Raw genomic sequence first — 15,432 nt, 5'->3', positions numbered from 1 at the left:
GTGGCCCCAGAGCTCCAGGGTCGTGTCAACCGTTCAATTGTCACCCCGGAGGACCCGGCGGACCCGACAGCGTACGGAGCAGTGGGTGTTTCTTGTCGTTTCGCTTGCCTTCTGTACCGTGTACGTGTTCGTACAAGACGATTTGGTGCAAGCAGAGGAGGTCCGAAGTGAGATGCCGCCGTGATGGCGTGCGTTTGCATGCAGGGGGAGGCTTGATTGAGGTGCTGCCGCAAACAGAGCTGCATGTCCCGTCGACGCAACGTGACCCAATTGATGGTGATACCCTGTGAGTAGGCAATTGGACAATTGAGCAGTTGAGCACTGAGCATTGAGGCAATGGCAAGCTTCCCCTGGTGACGTGCCACTGAGCCCGTCAGCAACGGATGGGACAGGGACGAGGGACCAGTTCTGAGTTGACCATGTCGAACCCGGGAGCTCCAGCTGGCCCAGCTGGCACCCAGCTGGCGTCTGGTCACGCGATGGCCTGCTCCGTTGCAGCTTAGTGGACATGCTGAAGTGCCCCGCTTCTCTCTCCTTTGTCTCTTGGCTCCTAACCCCGGACAGCCGACCACGGCAGAGAGAGTTGTCTTCTTGTCCGTCACCGTTCACATTGACCTTGGCTGGGTCCTCACCGTGGAAGGCAGGCACGAATGCGCTTCCTCGTCGCAAAAAGGAGAAGGCTACTCCGTACTCCGTACATGCAAACATTGGAGCACAAGGCCCCGCGTGCGACTTGGCCCGTGACCGTTGTCGGTTCAGTTACAATAGCTTTACCGTGCCAGTGCCAGCGCCAGCGTCTCTGTTGTAGGTACATACTTTGGCGCAATGGACATGGACCGAACTGGACAATGGCATCATGGCAGGAATAACCGCACCACCATCCCTGGCAACTGCATCGCCCCAACCAAAATGGGCCTTGCATCCACCCTCCAGGTGTGTAAGGAGTATCGATTGACCCCCGTACTGACGTGGGAATGTACACTCTCCATACACTCTCTGCACACTCGTACTTGGCTGTTGACGTTGACTGGCACAACTGCTCTTCTGCCGCCGTCTCTTTCATGACTCCCCATGAACACTGATTGGTCCCCACCTGCACTCGCGTGACTTTGTGATATAATAGTACAGCTTCCCTCGCCTCTCCCATTCCCAGGAGCTCCTTCACCTCTTTAATCTATCTACTTTGTACCATTCCCATCATCCCATATCAATTTTCATCAAAGCGAACCCACTTTGAACGTCTCTACGCTTGCGACACTCCATCACTCGAACAACTCTTGACGGCTACTTAAATCCGTTTGACATCCCTCTCCTCTCCTTGCCTCTCAGCACCTTTCATCAGATCATCACATCTTTGTCAACGATTCCCTCTCTCATCAGGACCTCCTCTTGATCTATTTCACTAAGCAGATATCCACTGCTTGACCTTACCACACGTCGACACTGTTGACTTTAACACCAATCACCAAGAGTGAGTACCTCTCATCACGCGAATCTATAGCGCAAACACGGTCCTGGTATCACCTACATCATCTGCATATGTTGAGCACCTCGACCATAGCCCATATACGACGAAAAGGCCCCTGAAGTTAAGACAAAGCACTAACGAATTCACGGCAGTGACTCGCTCCCACAAGGCCAACGACCGTGACCACAAGGGCCTTGCGGAAGGCACCGCAGTTATCCTAGACAATTTGCCACGCTACACCGGCAAGGCTAGCTTCTCCGATGCTGACCCCAAGAAGGTCAAGAAGAACGGCGGCGGCAGAGGCAACTGGTACGTTCACTCATGTCTTTATCTGGTCATGTCTTGGGCAACCTGGCTAACATACAACTCAACTACAGGGGCAATTTTGCTGACGATGTAGTGGATCAAGACTTCTCCTTTAACAACGCTCGTCGTCGCTCCAACAGCAGCTCCGCCTCTCACCACCTCAACGACTTCAAGACCAAATTTGAAGTGATTGACACGGAGCCCGTCTTCGAAGAGTCTGTCCACGGACCCGTCAGTGAAGAGGACGATGTGTCAAAGACTGACTCATCTGAGAGCGGCCGGTCCGCCTCTTAAATGAGTACGTCTCATGCCGGCCAGCCAGGCCCAAGGTAGTCATCACGTGCTATTTAACGAATTGGGGTGCCCGAAACACTTTTTGCAAAGTCGCTTTTTCAACGCCACGAAATGAAATGGAACCATAGTATTATACGAAACATTTGCTTTTTACATAGGAAACCGGAAACTGGAGTTTGGAGGATGGAGGATGTAACAGGAACGGAGTTTGACAAAGGGAGACCCCTCTTCTTGTGGCTATTTGGGACCTTGACGAGCAGCCAGACTGCTGCTCTTGACATCTGCCCGGTGGGCGAAGGATGCATTGTATTATCTATCATATGACGTCTAATGACGCTGGCCAGAATTCTGAGAATGACTACAGATTTCGCCCTGTATATTATTAATACTGTGTTGAAGTGAAGTTGTTCCAATGCCGTGATCTTTTATGAAATGTGACACCACAGCTGCCAGATGCTCGCAGACCTCACTCTTTGTCATGCTGTCCATGGATGAGGCAATCACACGTGTACACCATCAAGTTAAGGCAGCACCGACTTTCATCATCGCCAGTTCAGCGTCCCATCATCCCCAGACCCGGATCTACCTCAAGCCAAGGGAAACAACAACGGACGCAAGGCCACGCGTAACAAGACTGCACTCACCACGGTCAAAACGACGGCTCTTGCGATTGGCGAGTACCCCGCTCTGTGCCACGGTTCGCACACTCCCAGGAAGTCAGTTCAGTCACTCAAGTCCGTTGGATGCCCGCCATACTGCCGATCTGGCCTGGTATGACAGCAGGGGCTTGAACTTGGTCGGTGTGCATCAGTTCAGCGAGGCTTACAGTGGGAGGCAGAAAGTGCCGTTGACCAGTCAAACCAGGTCTTTGACGAATAGGGAGTATAGCGAAAATCGGGTGATTTTAACAATTCACGCTTATTCAAGGGTTTTGCCTAATAAATTATCAATAATATGGTTTCTTTAATATTATAAAAAATTCTTTATATACTTTTAAGAGCTGTATTAGGTATTAGGCCACATACTACCGATCTGGCCTGGTATAATAGCAGGGGCTTAAACTTGGTCGGTGTGTATTAGTTTAGCGGGGCTTATAGTGGGAGGTAGAAAGTGCTATTAACCAGTTAAACCAGGTCTTTAACGAATAGGGAGTATAACGGTAATTAGGTGATTTTAATAATTCACGCTTATTTAAGGGTTTTACCTAATAAATTATTAATAATATAGTTTCTTTAATATTATGAAAAATTCTTTATATACTTTTAAGAGCTGTATTAGGCATTAGGCCACATAGTACGGGGCACGCACGGAAATTAGATGATGCGCCCAGCGAGGCTAAGTAGGTGCCCCGCTTACGTGCGATGGCATTGCCGGCACAAGGCTGCAAGGCTCAAAAGTTTCCATCTCCTCGACACCCTTTGCCTCCCTACCAAGAAAGAAGACACCATGGCGGCACCCGCGTTCCACGAATCCCTCCCGTGTACGCCTCCCCCCCAAAGAGCCACGAGACGAAAGCTGACTGATTTGCAAAACACAGACATCGACACGCCGTCGGAGCCGTCGCTGGCCGCGGCCCGCGCGCTCGTCGCGCAAGAAGCGCAAGCCGCGCCGCCGGGGGCGACCAAGGCAGCGCCGGAGGAGCCGGCATTCTCGCCCGCGATGCGGACGGAGCTCGCGCGCGTCGCGTCGTCGACGGCCCCGGCGCCGCTCGACACGAGCCGCTACGAGGCGCAGGACCTGCCGCTGCGGGGGGACGCGGCGCCGCTCCTCGGCCGCGCCTACACGTCGGCGACGTACCTGCGCGGGCGGCTGCAGAACCTCGAGCTGCTCGAGAGGCACGGCGCGCCCGCGTGGCTCCTGTCAAACTACCACCTCGAGGCGGCGCTGCGGCGCGCCGAGGCCGAGCTCGCCCGGACGAGGCGCGAGGTGGACGAGGTGAATGCCGCGCGGCGGCGGCGCCAGGCCGACGTCGCCGCCGAGATGGCCGGGCTGGAGGAGGCGTGGAGGGCCGGCGTGGGCAGGGTGCTGGAGACGGAGCTGGCCGTCGGGGAGCTCAAGGCCTCGATACGGGAGGAGCTGAGGAAGAAGGGGGGGCCGCGGGGCTGACGCCGTGCTCATTTGTCTCTTTTGTCTTTTTCCTCTTGGTTGCTGAGAAAGGAGGGCGTCTTGCCAGGGGAAAATAATCTGCGGGACCAAGGGACCGGAACCGTTTTGCGGAATAGGGGCTGCCCGGATGGGTGAATGTGCTGACGGATCGGACGCTGGAACGAGTTGGCTCGAGGTTCAAACGGCTTTGGGCTCTTGATCGACACCACACCGCCCATGAACGGGGGGCCGGTTGATGTTGTGTGGCTGGAATTTCTGGCACGCACTTTGATCAGGGCATTACAACAACCAGTTTTTGCTCATTGGACAGAGCTGGAGGCAGAGTCGAAAAACCGACTCCCGCAAATGACTATGAACAGCGCTGCGGGCTGCATACTCGGGGGGCAGACAGGAAACCCAATCCGTCGCACAATTAGGTAAAAAGAGAAGAAGAAAAAAAATGGCCGAGATGGGCATTCTTTTTTTGGGAAAACATGCTGCAACGGGGAGCACGTACATGATAGTCGGCTCTCTCCGGCTCACCCCCGTCACTAGTGGAGACTTGCGCAAGGACCCTGACGCTTCGGAACGGAAAAGGGGGGGCGGGAAACCCTCGGACGTGGTATAGGCGAAGCCAAGCTCCAGACAGGGAAATTTGTTTGTTACTTGCACATTACGGAATACGCATCGATGGAGCATGCTGGCGTTTGTATTTCCGAATCAACAGATTTGCATTCCCTCTCACTCTATCCCTTTCCGTAGCATGTTACCGGTGATCTAATAAACAAGCATTGGTAGATATATACCTTCATGTTTGCAGAAATATGGCAGCATACAACTTGTAGACCATCATCAAACGTCTCACAGCATGGCAGTACGACTCTCGAATCGGCTCGGTAGTCATAATTCACTATCAAACAAGGTATCTATCTGTTCATGTAGCCATGGCTCTTTCTTCCTTTAGGAAAATGAGGTTGAAGGCGTGTAATTCCTCTCCAAAACAGCAAAACGCCGACTCGAAACCCGTTTCTTCCACCGTTCCGCCAATTCATGCAGTATTGTACCAGGGCACCGCCGTCTCCCCCACGCCCACTTAGCCAAACTTTGGCAGAGCCTATTTTAGCTGTCTTGAAGTCATGGCCGCATTTTTGGTCATCCACCGCATCAAAGCCCACACGGCATCATTTCAAACTTGGAGCAGTACCCTAGTCGCGGTGCAGAGGGTCCATTTCCTCGACTCCAGTGGCGACACCTTCGTATCTGGTACGGCGCAGAATACCTTCTACAGGACCCAGGAGTCTCTGGAAAGCATTCTTGCCGAGCGTTGCCACCTTGACCTCGGTCGAAGCCATAATGCTGGCAGCTCGAGGCTGATCATTGAGTAGGGCCAGTTCACCAAAAAAGTCTCCCTTCTTATAATGCAGCACCTTGTTGCTTGGCTCACCCTTGAAGGCGTCTGCCTCGCCGCTCTCTAGCAAGAAGAATGAGTGACCTGGGTCCCCCTCCTTAATGATGATCTCGCCTGGGGCATACTTCTTGGTTTCGAGGGCATCAGCAATCTTGGACCGCTCATACGGCGTTAACGATGACAGGAGTGGGACCTCCTCCAAGAAGGTCTCGTACATTCGCCTCCTGGCAAAGGTCGACTCCATTAGTATGCGGCGGAATGTGATGCGATCCAAAGCCCATAGCGTGCAGTTGGGTTCAACGGAAATGACTGTGGCGGCACGTGGGGCGTTGTACATGAGGGCGAGTTCACCAAATGATCCTCCGGCCTGGATATTCCCAACCTTCTCGCCCAAGCCGTCTGGTCCAGGCTGAATGGTTCCACTGGGGTTGACATGGACATCAAATGACCCCTTCTCCACGACGTAGAAGAAGTCGCCAGCATCACCTTGGCTGATGACCTACTAGACGTTAGCGTCTCATCCCACTCATTGCCTCTGACATTATAGCTCACCTTGATGCCCTTGGCAGGAATTGGCTTTTCAACCAATGCGCCGAGGATCTGGGCAGTTTGCTCTTCGTCGAGATGACTGAACAAGAAGTTGCCCTCGATGGCCCTTTTGAGACGCTCCAACTGGTCGGCGGTCTTTTCATGAAAAGGGGGCGACCAGTTGTCATAGCTGTCTGCACTAGGCTTTAGCGACTCAGCCGACACCGACGTGCGGCGAGCAAAGTTGTATTGGGCAGGATAGCTGTCTGGGTGTGGAGGCCCCCGGACAGTTGGAGGTGTATCTGTGCTGGCATCGCCACCAAAGGTTCCGGGAAAGGTGATGCCAGCACCTGAGCCGATCCCTGTGTTTTGGTTTCTGCCATTGTCATTCTCATCTTCCTCAGCCAGGCTATGCATAACATTCTGTGACCGATCGTTGCCAAAGGGGTTTGCGTTGGCCCCGAACGGGCTCGAAAAAGGAACAGACATTATGGCTAGTATGTATACTGTAGGTACAGGATCGAGTGTGATTCTTCGTTTGTAGGCTTGGTAGAAGATATTGGAAAGCGAAGCTCGGAGCGAGTTTTATTTGCCGGCTGGCAATGTCGATAGCCTGTCGAGATTCTGGTCAATTCGGAACATAAACTTGACGAATCATCTGGCTGCGTGTCGAGGAGCTGCGGCAGCAAGTACATTTCTCATTGATAACACAATGGGACAAGCATGAAAGAGGGGACTGCAGACCGACCAACCTTTAATATCTAGGAGGAGCTGGATAAAATAAACTAGTCTCTGCCCGGTGTGAGGGTAAAGACCTGCATCATGGGGATGCGTTAGCAGAATGGTATGACTTTCTGATCATGTATCAGCGATGGGGGCAGTTGGGGGCCATGTGACGAGTACGAGCTAGGCAACGCCATGGAAGCTTTGGGAGCTTGCACAAAGTCAAATCGTGCTGGCAGAGTCATGGTTTTGGGCTTCTGGTGTTGGGAGTAGCCACAAGAGATGAATCCGACTGTCCTCTTGGCTCTGAATCAACTGAGCGGCGCAATGAAACGTCATTGTGGTTACTGGCCCCATGAAGCTGGCACGCCAATGCCATGACAGGGAGCTGTAGGGCAGAGGGAATGGCCATCAACTCACCTTGGGGAGGAAATGATCCAGTTAGCGACAGTCAAGACCGAGGGCGGAAATATTCCAAGCCAAGCCAAGGTCTTGGGGAGATGGGGAGCTGAGGAAAATGGAGCAGAGAAGCAGAGATGGGAGATGGAAGAGGAGGAGGGGTCGTTGCAGTTGCCACTGGGGCCTCGGGGAGAACCCTGCGGTGGCCGGTGTTGCTGTGCAGGACGATGCGACCACTCAGCCAGCCGACACCAGCCCGGATGAGATGGGATGGGGATGGGGATGAGATGGAGGGAAGAGGGAAGAGGGATGGGAGGGGCTTGAGCTCCGGGTTGAGAGGGAGACACGGGAGCCAGACTCGGAGCAAAGACGCAACGCAACGGTGATGGATGAGCCTCTTGCCTCAACGCAGTTGTTGACGGCGACGGAGCGATGCCAACGTTGGAAAGTCGGCTTGAAGCAGTGAGGGGCAAGTCGCGGGTGCACGGGTTGATGGATGAGCGACTCGACGCGATGGTTTCCAAGCGGGTCGAGGAGGAAGAAGAAGAAGCAGAAGGAAAGGAAGAAAAGACAAGGTCTCAGGTGCTCCGAGTGGATACGGCCAAGGAAGCTGGGAAGCTGTGTCAATCTGTCGATGTAAATGTTCCGGAAAAGGCGCGCCACCAGCACTTTGGACATTGAAAGGTAGGCAGGCAGGCAGACAGGCAGGCAGGCAGACAGGCAGGCAGGCAATCAATGGAGGGGTCTCTCGGCCTGGAGGAGGGGAACATGACGGGCAAGAGGCTCGCAGCGAAGCTTTCTAGAAGAGCGCACGGACCACACGTCCCGCGCCTCCGCTGCATCGAGGGCAGGAGGGGGGGCGTGGCGGACTTGTCAACCAGCAGCAAGCTTCCCCCGGCCAAGCTCGCGTCCTGGAGCTCCAGAACAGATCTGGAAGCTGACTGACATGGAGAGCTCCTGCCTTCCGTGCGTGCGTGCGTGCAGGTGTCATGCCGCCCTGCATTTGACGCTACAACTGACTCTTCAACGCTTGCTTTGCGTTGCACAACCGACTGACACAAAGTCACACAAGTGATGCAGAGGGATGCACATTGTCGCCGGCAGCGTCGGCAATTGCTCATTTTTTTTTGTTGTTGTTTCCTTTTTCTCTTTTTCACTTCCTTCGCCCGGCTGTATGGATGCATTTGGCTCTCGTGAAACGGACTGCCTGGCCCACTGTCACGCCCGCCCAGTCGTCAACTGAGGCTGGCAAGCTGACAAGGCACAAATGTGCCGTCGCTAACTTTGCTGCTTTGGATGCCTCGAAAACTCGTCGCCACGCGGGCAGCCGAAAAGGTGTAGGGGACCAGTCGAAGATGCAACAGAGTCGATTGTAGTTGCGGGCCTAACGGTGGTGAATAAAGAAATGCTTGCATGTGCCCTCCTCTTCCCATCATATGGTGCCTGAATCGCCAATGAAGAACCCGCACAAGGACGCCGTATCCTCACTGACCCCAGTTCACGTTCTAGTCAACCTGACTTGATGTAGACGATGCGTAAAGGGGCGATACTGTTACCACCGCGACTCTTGTCATCAGACGTGCATTTGCCCCGTGTTGAACGAGCAAAGTGAAGCCCAATACACAGCCATATAACGGCGAAGAAACAGGATATACACAAATGATCCCATGCATAGCCATCGCAAAGGCCAACAGAAAGCGCATGGTAGCACGAATTCAACCCCCGCGGCAACGTAGTCGTCAGAGCAAGCAGCTGGAATAGACGAGTAGCAACATCTCATACGTTGAAGACAGCTGTGCCGGCCAACATCATCGTGACTGCCAAAATCCCCAGTCCACTCCGGCGAACCCCAGTGCGAATGATGCCGTGTCATGAAGCATGTCCATATCGCAGAACGGACAAAAGCGTACTCGGGCGTCAAAGTCTTCCCAGAATCACGCCTTTCTTCCCCGACAAACTCCATGAAAGCCCAAGAGGCATGCACTCAAATATCCAAATCGACACACCGGCCCAGACCAACTACGGTCCAAGTATACAGAGCATGGGTATGAGCACAGTCCAAGACGGGCAGTGTCGCGACAACAGGGCAAAGTCTATTCTGATACAGCTCCTAAGTAGCTTGTCTGGGCATCGGGCCCTGATGGCGACTCGCCAGCTTCGAGACATGACTTTTGTTGTACGCAGTTCCCTCTGCGCTTATACACCAGCTGGGCCCCATGGAGCCTCATGGGTATCGTCCCATACAAATACAAGCATTCAAGCACCGCATCCTCTTCTACCAGCCGGATGAGCCCTCTCAACGGCACCATTTTGCTCCGCGACGCCAGAATCCCTTCTTATCTGTTACAACTGGAAGACAACGAAGCCAAGCCAAGCCAACCAAGACACATCCAAAAAAAAAAAAAAAAAAAAAAAAAAAAAAAAACAAGCCTAGAAACAAAAACAAAAACAAAAACAAAAAGCTTAAACCAAAAAAAAAGCACCGGGTATGACGTCCGTCCGCAATGCGCCAAAAGTCAATGATGCTGATGCCAAGCTCATTCTACACCGGCCCCCTTTCTTTCCCAATATACTGCGACGTTAGCTCAATGTTACAAAACGCTACAACACTTTTAGTCCGACTCGAACTTGTATTCTGGTGAGGACTCTTCCTTCTTCACTTCCGACATGGACGACTCCGTTTTGTCGCACTCGTGCGCCGTCTTTGCCGTGGCACCAACCTATGATCCCACGGCAAGACAAGAGTCCAGCATCCCATCCAGCATATCCATATCACTGGTCTCTGCTCCGTCCCACCATGTTTCCTGGTCCAAGTCCATGGCGTCTCCGTATCCGTTGATGGCGGGTTTGGCGTCACAGCCATCTACAAATTCCTCAACCGGGGGAGGCTCGTGATAATACCACGTATAGTCGTCCCACTGTTCAAGCTCGCCCTCGCGATACCCATAAATGGCTTGCGCCATCAGAACAGGGAATTGGGCCATGCCGGTATCCGCCATTTCGAGGGCCAGTCTCAAGTCAGCCATGCCAAGCGGGCCGCGTTCACTGGCAGCTTTTGCCTCAACAGGAAGCAATCCGCCTTTATCACGCGTGATTTCTCCACGAAGAGCCGCCTCTTCTTCTCGATGAAGCTGTTTCTTGTACTTGTGCGTTTGGATCCATGTCGTGCCGACGCCGTAGCCCGCTGTGCCCGAGTCACCGGCACCATTACTGCGCGTGCGGCTGAATATTTGGGTCAATACTTCCTTGATAAACGTCTCTGTAGCCACTGTTACTAGTTGTGGCGCGTCTGTTGCGTGACCACTGGGAAGCCCTGCCTCGTAGCAGAATGGTAACATGCGCCCGGTTATTACGCCAACATCTGGGAACTCCCCAGACTCAATAGCCAAAGGCTGCGCAAATCGCTTTCTAATTTCCAAGTCAAAGTCTAACAACAATCAGAATTTTTGTGTCGAAGCCTTTGAATGGGTACAAGTACTCACTCATGTTGTTTATACCAGTTGCAGTGGTCGGAACGGCCTCGACGGATGTGGATGATTTGCGGTGCGTGTCTGCAAAGAGGTTTGACAAGCTCTCGTGGGGATCATACTAAAGAGGCGCGTCAGTGTAATGAAAATCAAATGAGTGGCGCAAGTCGGTAGTTACATCGTTGTGGGCAAGGTCTTTTATGCGCCTACGATCTCGAGGTGGTAATTGCATCACCTCCCCTTTCAACCTTCTTTCAGCAGCATCACCTGTGACAGGCTTGCTGCCAGCGCCAGGAATGGGCTTGTCGTTTGCGCTGACCCAAGGTGCCAGGCCCTGATCGGGCATCTCTCGTGTGACATTGCCGAGTATGGCGGCAATGAGCTGATTGTGAAGATGGTCCTTCTCGCCATTGCTGTCGGCCAGGATGGGATCGATTCGTTCCGAGTATTCGGCTTGGCTGAGACGGCCTTGTACAGTGTAAGCAATACCCCGCGCATCACGGTATCGAGACGTGACGATGCCCTACCGGTCAAGAATTCGGTTGTCGACTCCTTATACACCAACCATTTCTCTCCGCCGATGGCGCCCTTGAGCGCGGAATACACCGGTTCAAGATCAATGCGGGCAGGAATGATTTGGCTAGTTTTCACAGGCTTTCCGGAGCCAGGCGCAGTGATGGACAGAGTTTTGTTCGATAGAGTCGGGGTCGTCAGGCTGGCGGCCGGACGGCTCAGGGCCGCCGGGTCGATGTCGGGCATAGTGGAGGACGGGGTTGTGGAGGCAGGATCACGGTCGACGTCCTCAACGTCGCGTGCGGCGAGACTGCAACGCGCGACGTGGAGAACGGGTCATGAGTTGCATCAATCGAATGCGAAGAGTTATGCGATCGTGGCACCAGAGTCAGCTTGATGACCAGAGCATGGTGAGGTTGCGAAGTTGATGGCGGAAGATGGGCAGCGTCGACGTTAGGGAGAGAGCAGCAGATGGATGGGAGTCGAAATTTTGCCGAGAAGCAGACACTGAGCAGTCGCGGACGGGCCGGCGACGACAACGTGTTGCGGGTACTTGGGAGCGGCGGGGAAGCTCTTTCGTCTGCCGGTACCCCATACATGACGGGCTGGCCTCGTCCCGTCGCCCACTTGGCCACAGGGCTGCCTGGCGCTAAACGCAGCACTTGCAGCGGTGCCCCGTGCCGACATTTGAAACATTGAAGCCCTGGAGCCTTTGACGCCGTGCCCAGTTACTGGAGCCAGCGGCACTGAGGCCATGGGGCCCTCGTCGCGTCTACCGCGTCACAATCTCTGCATCTAAGATCCAAGCCCTCAATCCGTTACGAACCACCGCCATCATCCCCAACACCAGCTCATCCCTCGTGCGGCCATGCAGCAATGGCGTCGGAACGCATCATAGGGGCACTCGAGCATCTAATAGCCCACATTGTCCCGCATGATCCCGACGAAGATGCAGATAGCGCCCAGGACCGTCACGATGCCATTTTGAAGAATGCGCTGTCCATTATCGACAGGTACGCTGTTACCTCCTCTTCCATCGCCCCGTGAGCCCTTGCTGACGACCTGGCAGTCCTCAAGGTCCATCCATTTCCGCCGACGTAAACCATGCCTCAGACCTCATCAAGCGGAGGCTGATTCAGACAAATCCCAGTCTGGCATTGACATTTTCAAATCTATACTCGCGATTACTCGCACTGCCTGTGCTCGACAACAAATGGGCCATCCTGTATCTCCTCTACCAACTGGCCGATTCACCAGACCCAAATGAACCGCTGCCTCTCAGCCCGATCAAGCCCTCCGCACCAAATTACCGAGAGGCAATCCATAGAGATGCCGCTAAAAGACAAGGTCGAGACCGGACCAAGGCCACAACTCCGGTCCCCAAGGGGGAGGAAGAGCAGTTCCGGGATGCCTTACAACCAGAGGGGTTGAAGCATGTCCCCGCGCCAAAACCAAGCTACGCTGGGAAAGAACACCCAAAGAGGGCCGTTTCCTTACAATCAACTTTACTTGCTAATAACTACACCGAGGTTGACCCTCCCGAGACCGATATCCTGCGAGATCTGCCCTTTACCCTCCAAGGACTATCGTCAACGACACTTCCATTCTCCAAACCGGAAACCCTCAGGCTGCCCCCCACTGTCCCACTGCCTCTCGTGTCCATTCTCCATACCCTCGCCGAGCCATCCCTCCTATACCGAGGTCTTGACGAGTACTGCAACACACCAGCTACAGGTCTACTGGGACAAAGTTTGCGGTCCGCTATCGGGAGCGAACTTCGGTCTTACCTCAGCCTTGTAGCAGCCCTAGAAAGCCAGGTCCGAAGCGCTCTCTCGTCACTTGATGAAAGCGAACCTCGTGGGGGAGTTGGAAAAGCTGGTGTCACATTGAAAAGATGTGTTGTGTGGACGCGAGAAGCAACAATGGGCCTACGGCTAATGAGCGTCATGGCCAAGGAGTCGGAGAATAAAACTGGTGGGCAACTCATCTCTCTCATTCACAGTTTCTCGTCGTCACACGGTGATCCAGTGGTTGCTGCCTTTGCCGAGAGGCTACTAGGCAGCTTCACAAGGCCGTTTTATGATATATTGCGTCACTGGATATACGATGGAGAGTTGTCAGACCCGTACCAGGAGTTCTTCGTCCAAGAGCAGAACAAACCTGCCGACGTTGCCCACTTGAAAGGAGCTGGCAATGTCTGGACAGACAAGTATGAGATCCATCAAAGCATGGTACCCAGCATCATTACCCAGGACTTCTCCCAAAAGGTGTTCCTAATTGGCAAGTCTCTCAACTTTATCCGACACAGCTGCGGAGACTCGGTATGGGTCGAGGAATACTCCAAGGCGGCGTCAAAGGAACTTCGGTACGGGGACACGGCAACACTGGAAGCTTGGATCGACGAGGCATACAAGACCACCATGCAGCGCCTCATGGATCTAATGTCCAGCAAGTTCCATCTCTTCGAGCACCTGCAAGCTCTCAAAAACTACATCCTCCTCGGCCAAGGGGATTTCATAGCTCTCCTCATGGAGTCCCTCGCCGCAAATCTAGACCTGCCCGTCAGCGCCCAATACCGACACACGCTCACAGCCCAACTTGAACACGCAATCCGCGGGTCCAACGCGCAATACGACTCCCCCGAGGTTCTCCGCCGTCTCGATGCAAGAGTGCTTCAACTCTCCGAAAACGACTTGGGCTGGGACTGCTTTACACTGGATTACAAAATCGACGCTCCCGTTGATGTCGTCGTGACGCAGTGGGGCAACCGCCAATACCTCAAGGTATTCAATTACCTGTGGCGCATCAAGCGTGTCGAATTCGCCCTTCTCACCACCTGGCGCAGGTGCATGACCGGCTCGCGCGGTGTTCTACAAAACTCTGACCCCGTCGTCTCGCAGACATGGAAATCTACCCGCGGCACCCTTGCCGAAATGACCCATTTTGTCGGCCAACTCCAGTACTATATCCTCTTCGAAGTGATTGAATCATCGTGGGATGAGCTCCAGAAGCGGATCCATAAGGAAGGCTGCACCTTGGATGACCTCATCAACGCCCACCAACGGTACCTCACCGATATTACGCACAAGGGTCTGCTTGGTGCAAAACGTCGAAATCAAGGCTCAGAAGACGACGACGACGAGTCTTCATACCGCGGACAACTCAGCTTCCTGCTGGAGTTGATGCTAGGCTACCGAAAGTCTGTAGATGGGCTATACAGCTGGAGTGTGTCTGACTTTACGCGCCGCCAGGAAGCAGATGTACGCTCTTCGATGCGATCTGATCTCGATGACAATATTGGCGGTCAAAAGGATGTACCATCTGAGTTTCCTGAGCTGAGAAAAAGATTGCAGCAGTTGGGGGCTTCGTTTAGAAGTAGATTGCAGATGCTACTTGGTGACTTGGCCTACCAGCCGGATGTGGATATGAGATTTTTGGGCGTAGCTATGAACTTTAATGATGTGTATCAGCCGACGAGGAGGAAGACGAGGACTAAGGCTGCTGCTTCGGCAAATACGTCCAAGGCGTGAGGGGCCTTTATCCTTTATTCCTACAATATGTGCATTGATGCCCATGTGCAGAAAAGATGCTGGTGTATATATGGCCCATAGTAAGGACGAAGTAACGATGTAATGAACCAGTCGAAGATTAACCATGAGATCGCATCGTTTTTGCCCGCTGTGTTCGCGACGTATGATATGGAGTATTAAGTCGAACAAAATGGGTGACTTGAACATGATGTCTTACTCTCCATGTCTTGCGAAGGCGATCTGCGGCTCACCTTCGGCATGCGTTGCCATTATTGATCCCAGTGGCTTCTTACTAGTATGCGTTTTCTCTCGCAATTCCATTTTGTTTGGTCCATGTTTCACTACACATGTTCCTGCTCAGCTAAACTTGAATCTTGGGCATGACGCTAGTGGAAGCCCATTCTTTGCAGGCATTGCGGTAGCTCCTTTGGAGTACCATCTGAGCCAACTTCGTGAAAGGATGACTACTACCTGGTGGCTGTGAGAAATGGCACCTTCCACGAGATACAGTACTTAAAGTTCCTCCAAAGCGATGCGTGGGTTATTAGTTACGCGTTAGCGGCCCACGTTTCACCAAGTTTGCGATGGCGGCCTGCGCGAGAGAATAGGATTTTGTACTTTCCATGAGATTTAGGTACGGTTGCAGGAGGCCTGGGAAGCGTTCGCCATGAAGACGAAATCATATGCTCAACATTGTCTTTTTGTAGGGCT

At 53.4% G+C, this 15,432-nt stretch overlaps 5 protein-coding genes across 5 annotated transcripts; 3 read left to right on the top strand and 2 right to left on the bottom strand.

Moving 5' to 3' along the window:
* Positions 1-825: 825 nt before the first annotated feature.
* Positions 826-2,068, top strand: J3458_002792 (uncharacterized protein; the record flags this gene model as incomplete). The annotated part of the gene is made up of 3 exons (XM_007810460.2): positions 826-937; positions 1,621-1,777; positions 1,846-2,068. The coding sequence occupies 3 exons, from the start codon at positions 826-828 to the stop codon at positions 2,066-2,068; spliced, it is 492 nt and encodes a 163-aa protein (XP_007808651.2).
* Positions 2,069-3,514: 1,446 nt separating this feature from the next.
* Positions 3,515-5,034, top strand: J3458_002791 (uncharacterized protein; the record flags this gene model as incomplete). The annotated part of the gene is made up of 2 exons (XM_066117384.1): positions 3,515-3,548; positions 3,606-5,034. 2 exons carry the CDS (start codon positions 3,515-3,517, stop codon positions 4,172-4,174), a joined length of 603 nt encoding a protein of 200 aa, XP_065977168.1. The 3' UTR covers positions 4,175-5,034.
* A 324-nt stretch (positions 5,035-5,358) lies between these two features.
* Positions 5,359-6,578, bottom strand: PKAR1 (protein kinase A regulatory subunit; the record flags this gene model as incomplete). Its single annotated transcript, XM_007810459.1, has 2 exons — positions 5,359-6,060; positions 6,114-6,578. The coding sequence occupies 2 exons, from the start codon at positions 6,576-6,578 to the stop codon at positions 5,359-5,361; spliced, it is 1,167 nt and encodes a 388-aa protein (XP_007808650.1).
* A 2,431-nt stretch (positions 6,579-9,009) lies between these two features.
* J3458_002789 (uncharacterized protein) lies at positions 9,010-11,643 on the bottom strand. The gene is made up of 4 exons (XM_007810458.2): positions 11,206-11,643; positions 10,857-11,146; positions 10,694-10,799; positions 9,010-10,638 (listed from the first exon to the last, which is right to left on the bottom strand). Exons 1-4 carry the CDS (start codon positions 11,435-11,437, stop codon positions 9,932-9,934), a joined length of 1,335 nt encoding a protein of 444 aa, XP_007808649.2. The 5' UTR covers positions 11,438-11,643; the 3' UTR covers positions 9,010-9,931.
* Positions 11,644-12,008: 365 nt separating this feature from the next.
* SPC98 (Microtubule-nucleating Tub4p (gamma-tubulin) complex component) lies at positions 12,009-15,408 on the top strand. The gene is made up of 2 exons (XM_007810457.2): positions 12,009-12,204; positions 12,261-15,408. The coding sequence occupies exons 1-2, from the start codon at positions 12,068-12,070 to the stop codon at positions 14,719-14,721; spliced, it is 2,598 nt and encodes an 865-aa protein (XP_007808648.2). The 5' UTR covers positions 12,009-12,067; the 3' UTR covers positions 14,722-15,408.
* The last annotated feature ends 24 nt before the right edge of the window (positions 15,409-15,432 follow it).

This window comes from Metarhizium acridum, assembly GCF_019434415.1.
Source record: "Metarhizium acridum strain ARSEF 324 chromosome Unknown scaffold_13, whole genome shotgun sequence".
NCBI lineage: Eukaryota > Fungi > Ascomycota > Sordariomycetes > Hypocreales > Clavicipitaceae > Metarhizium > Metarhizium acridum.
This window is presented reverse-complemented; position numbering and strand designations above follow the sequence as displayed.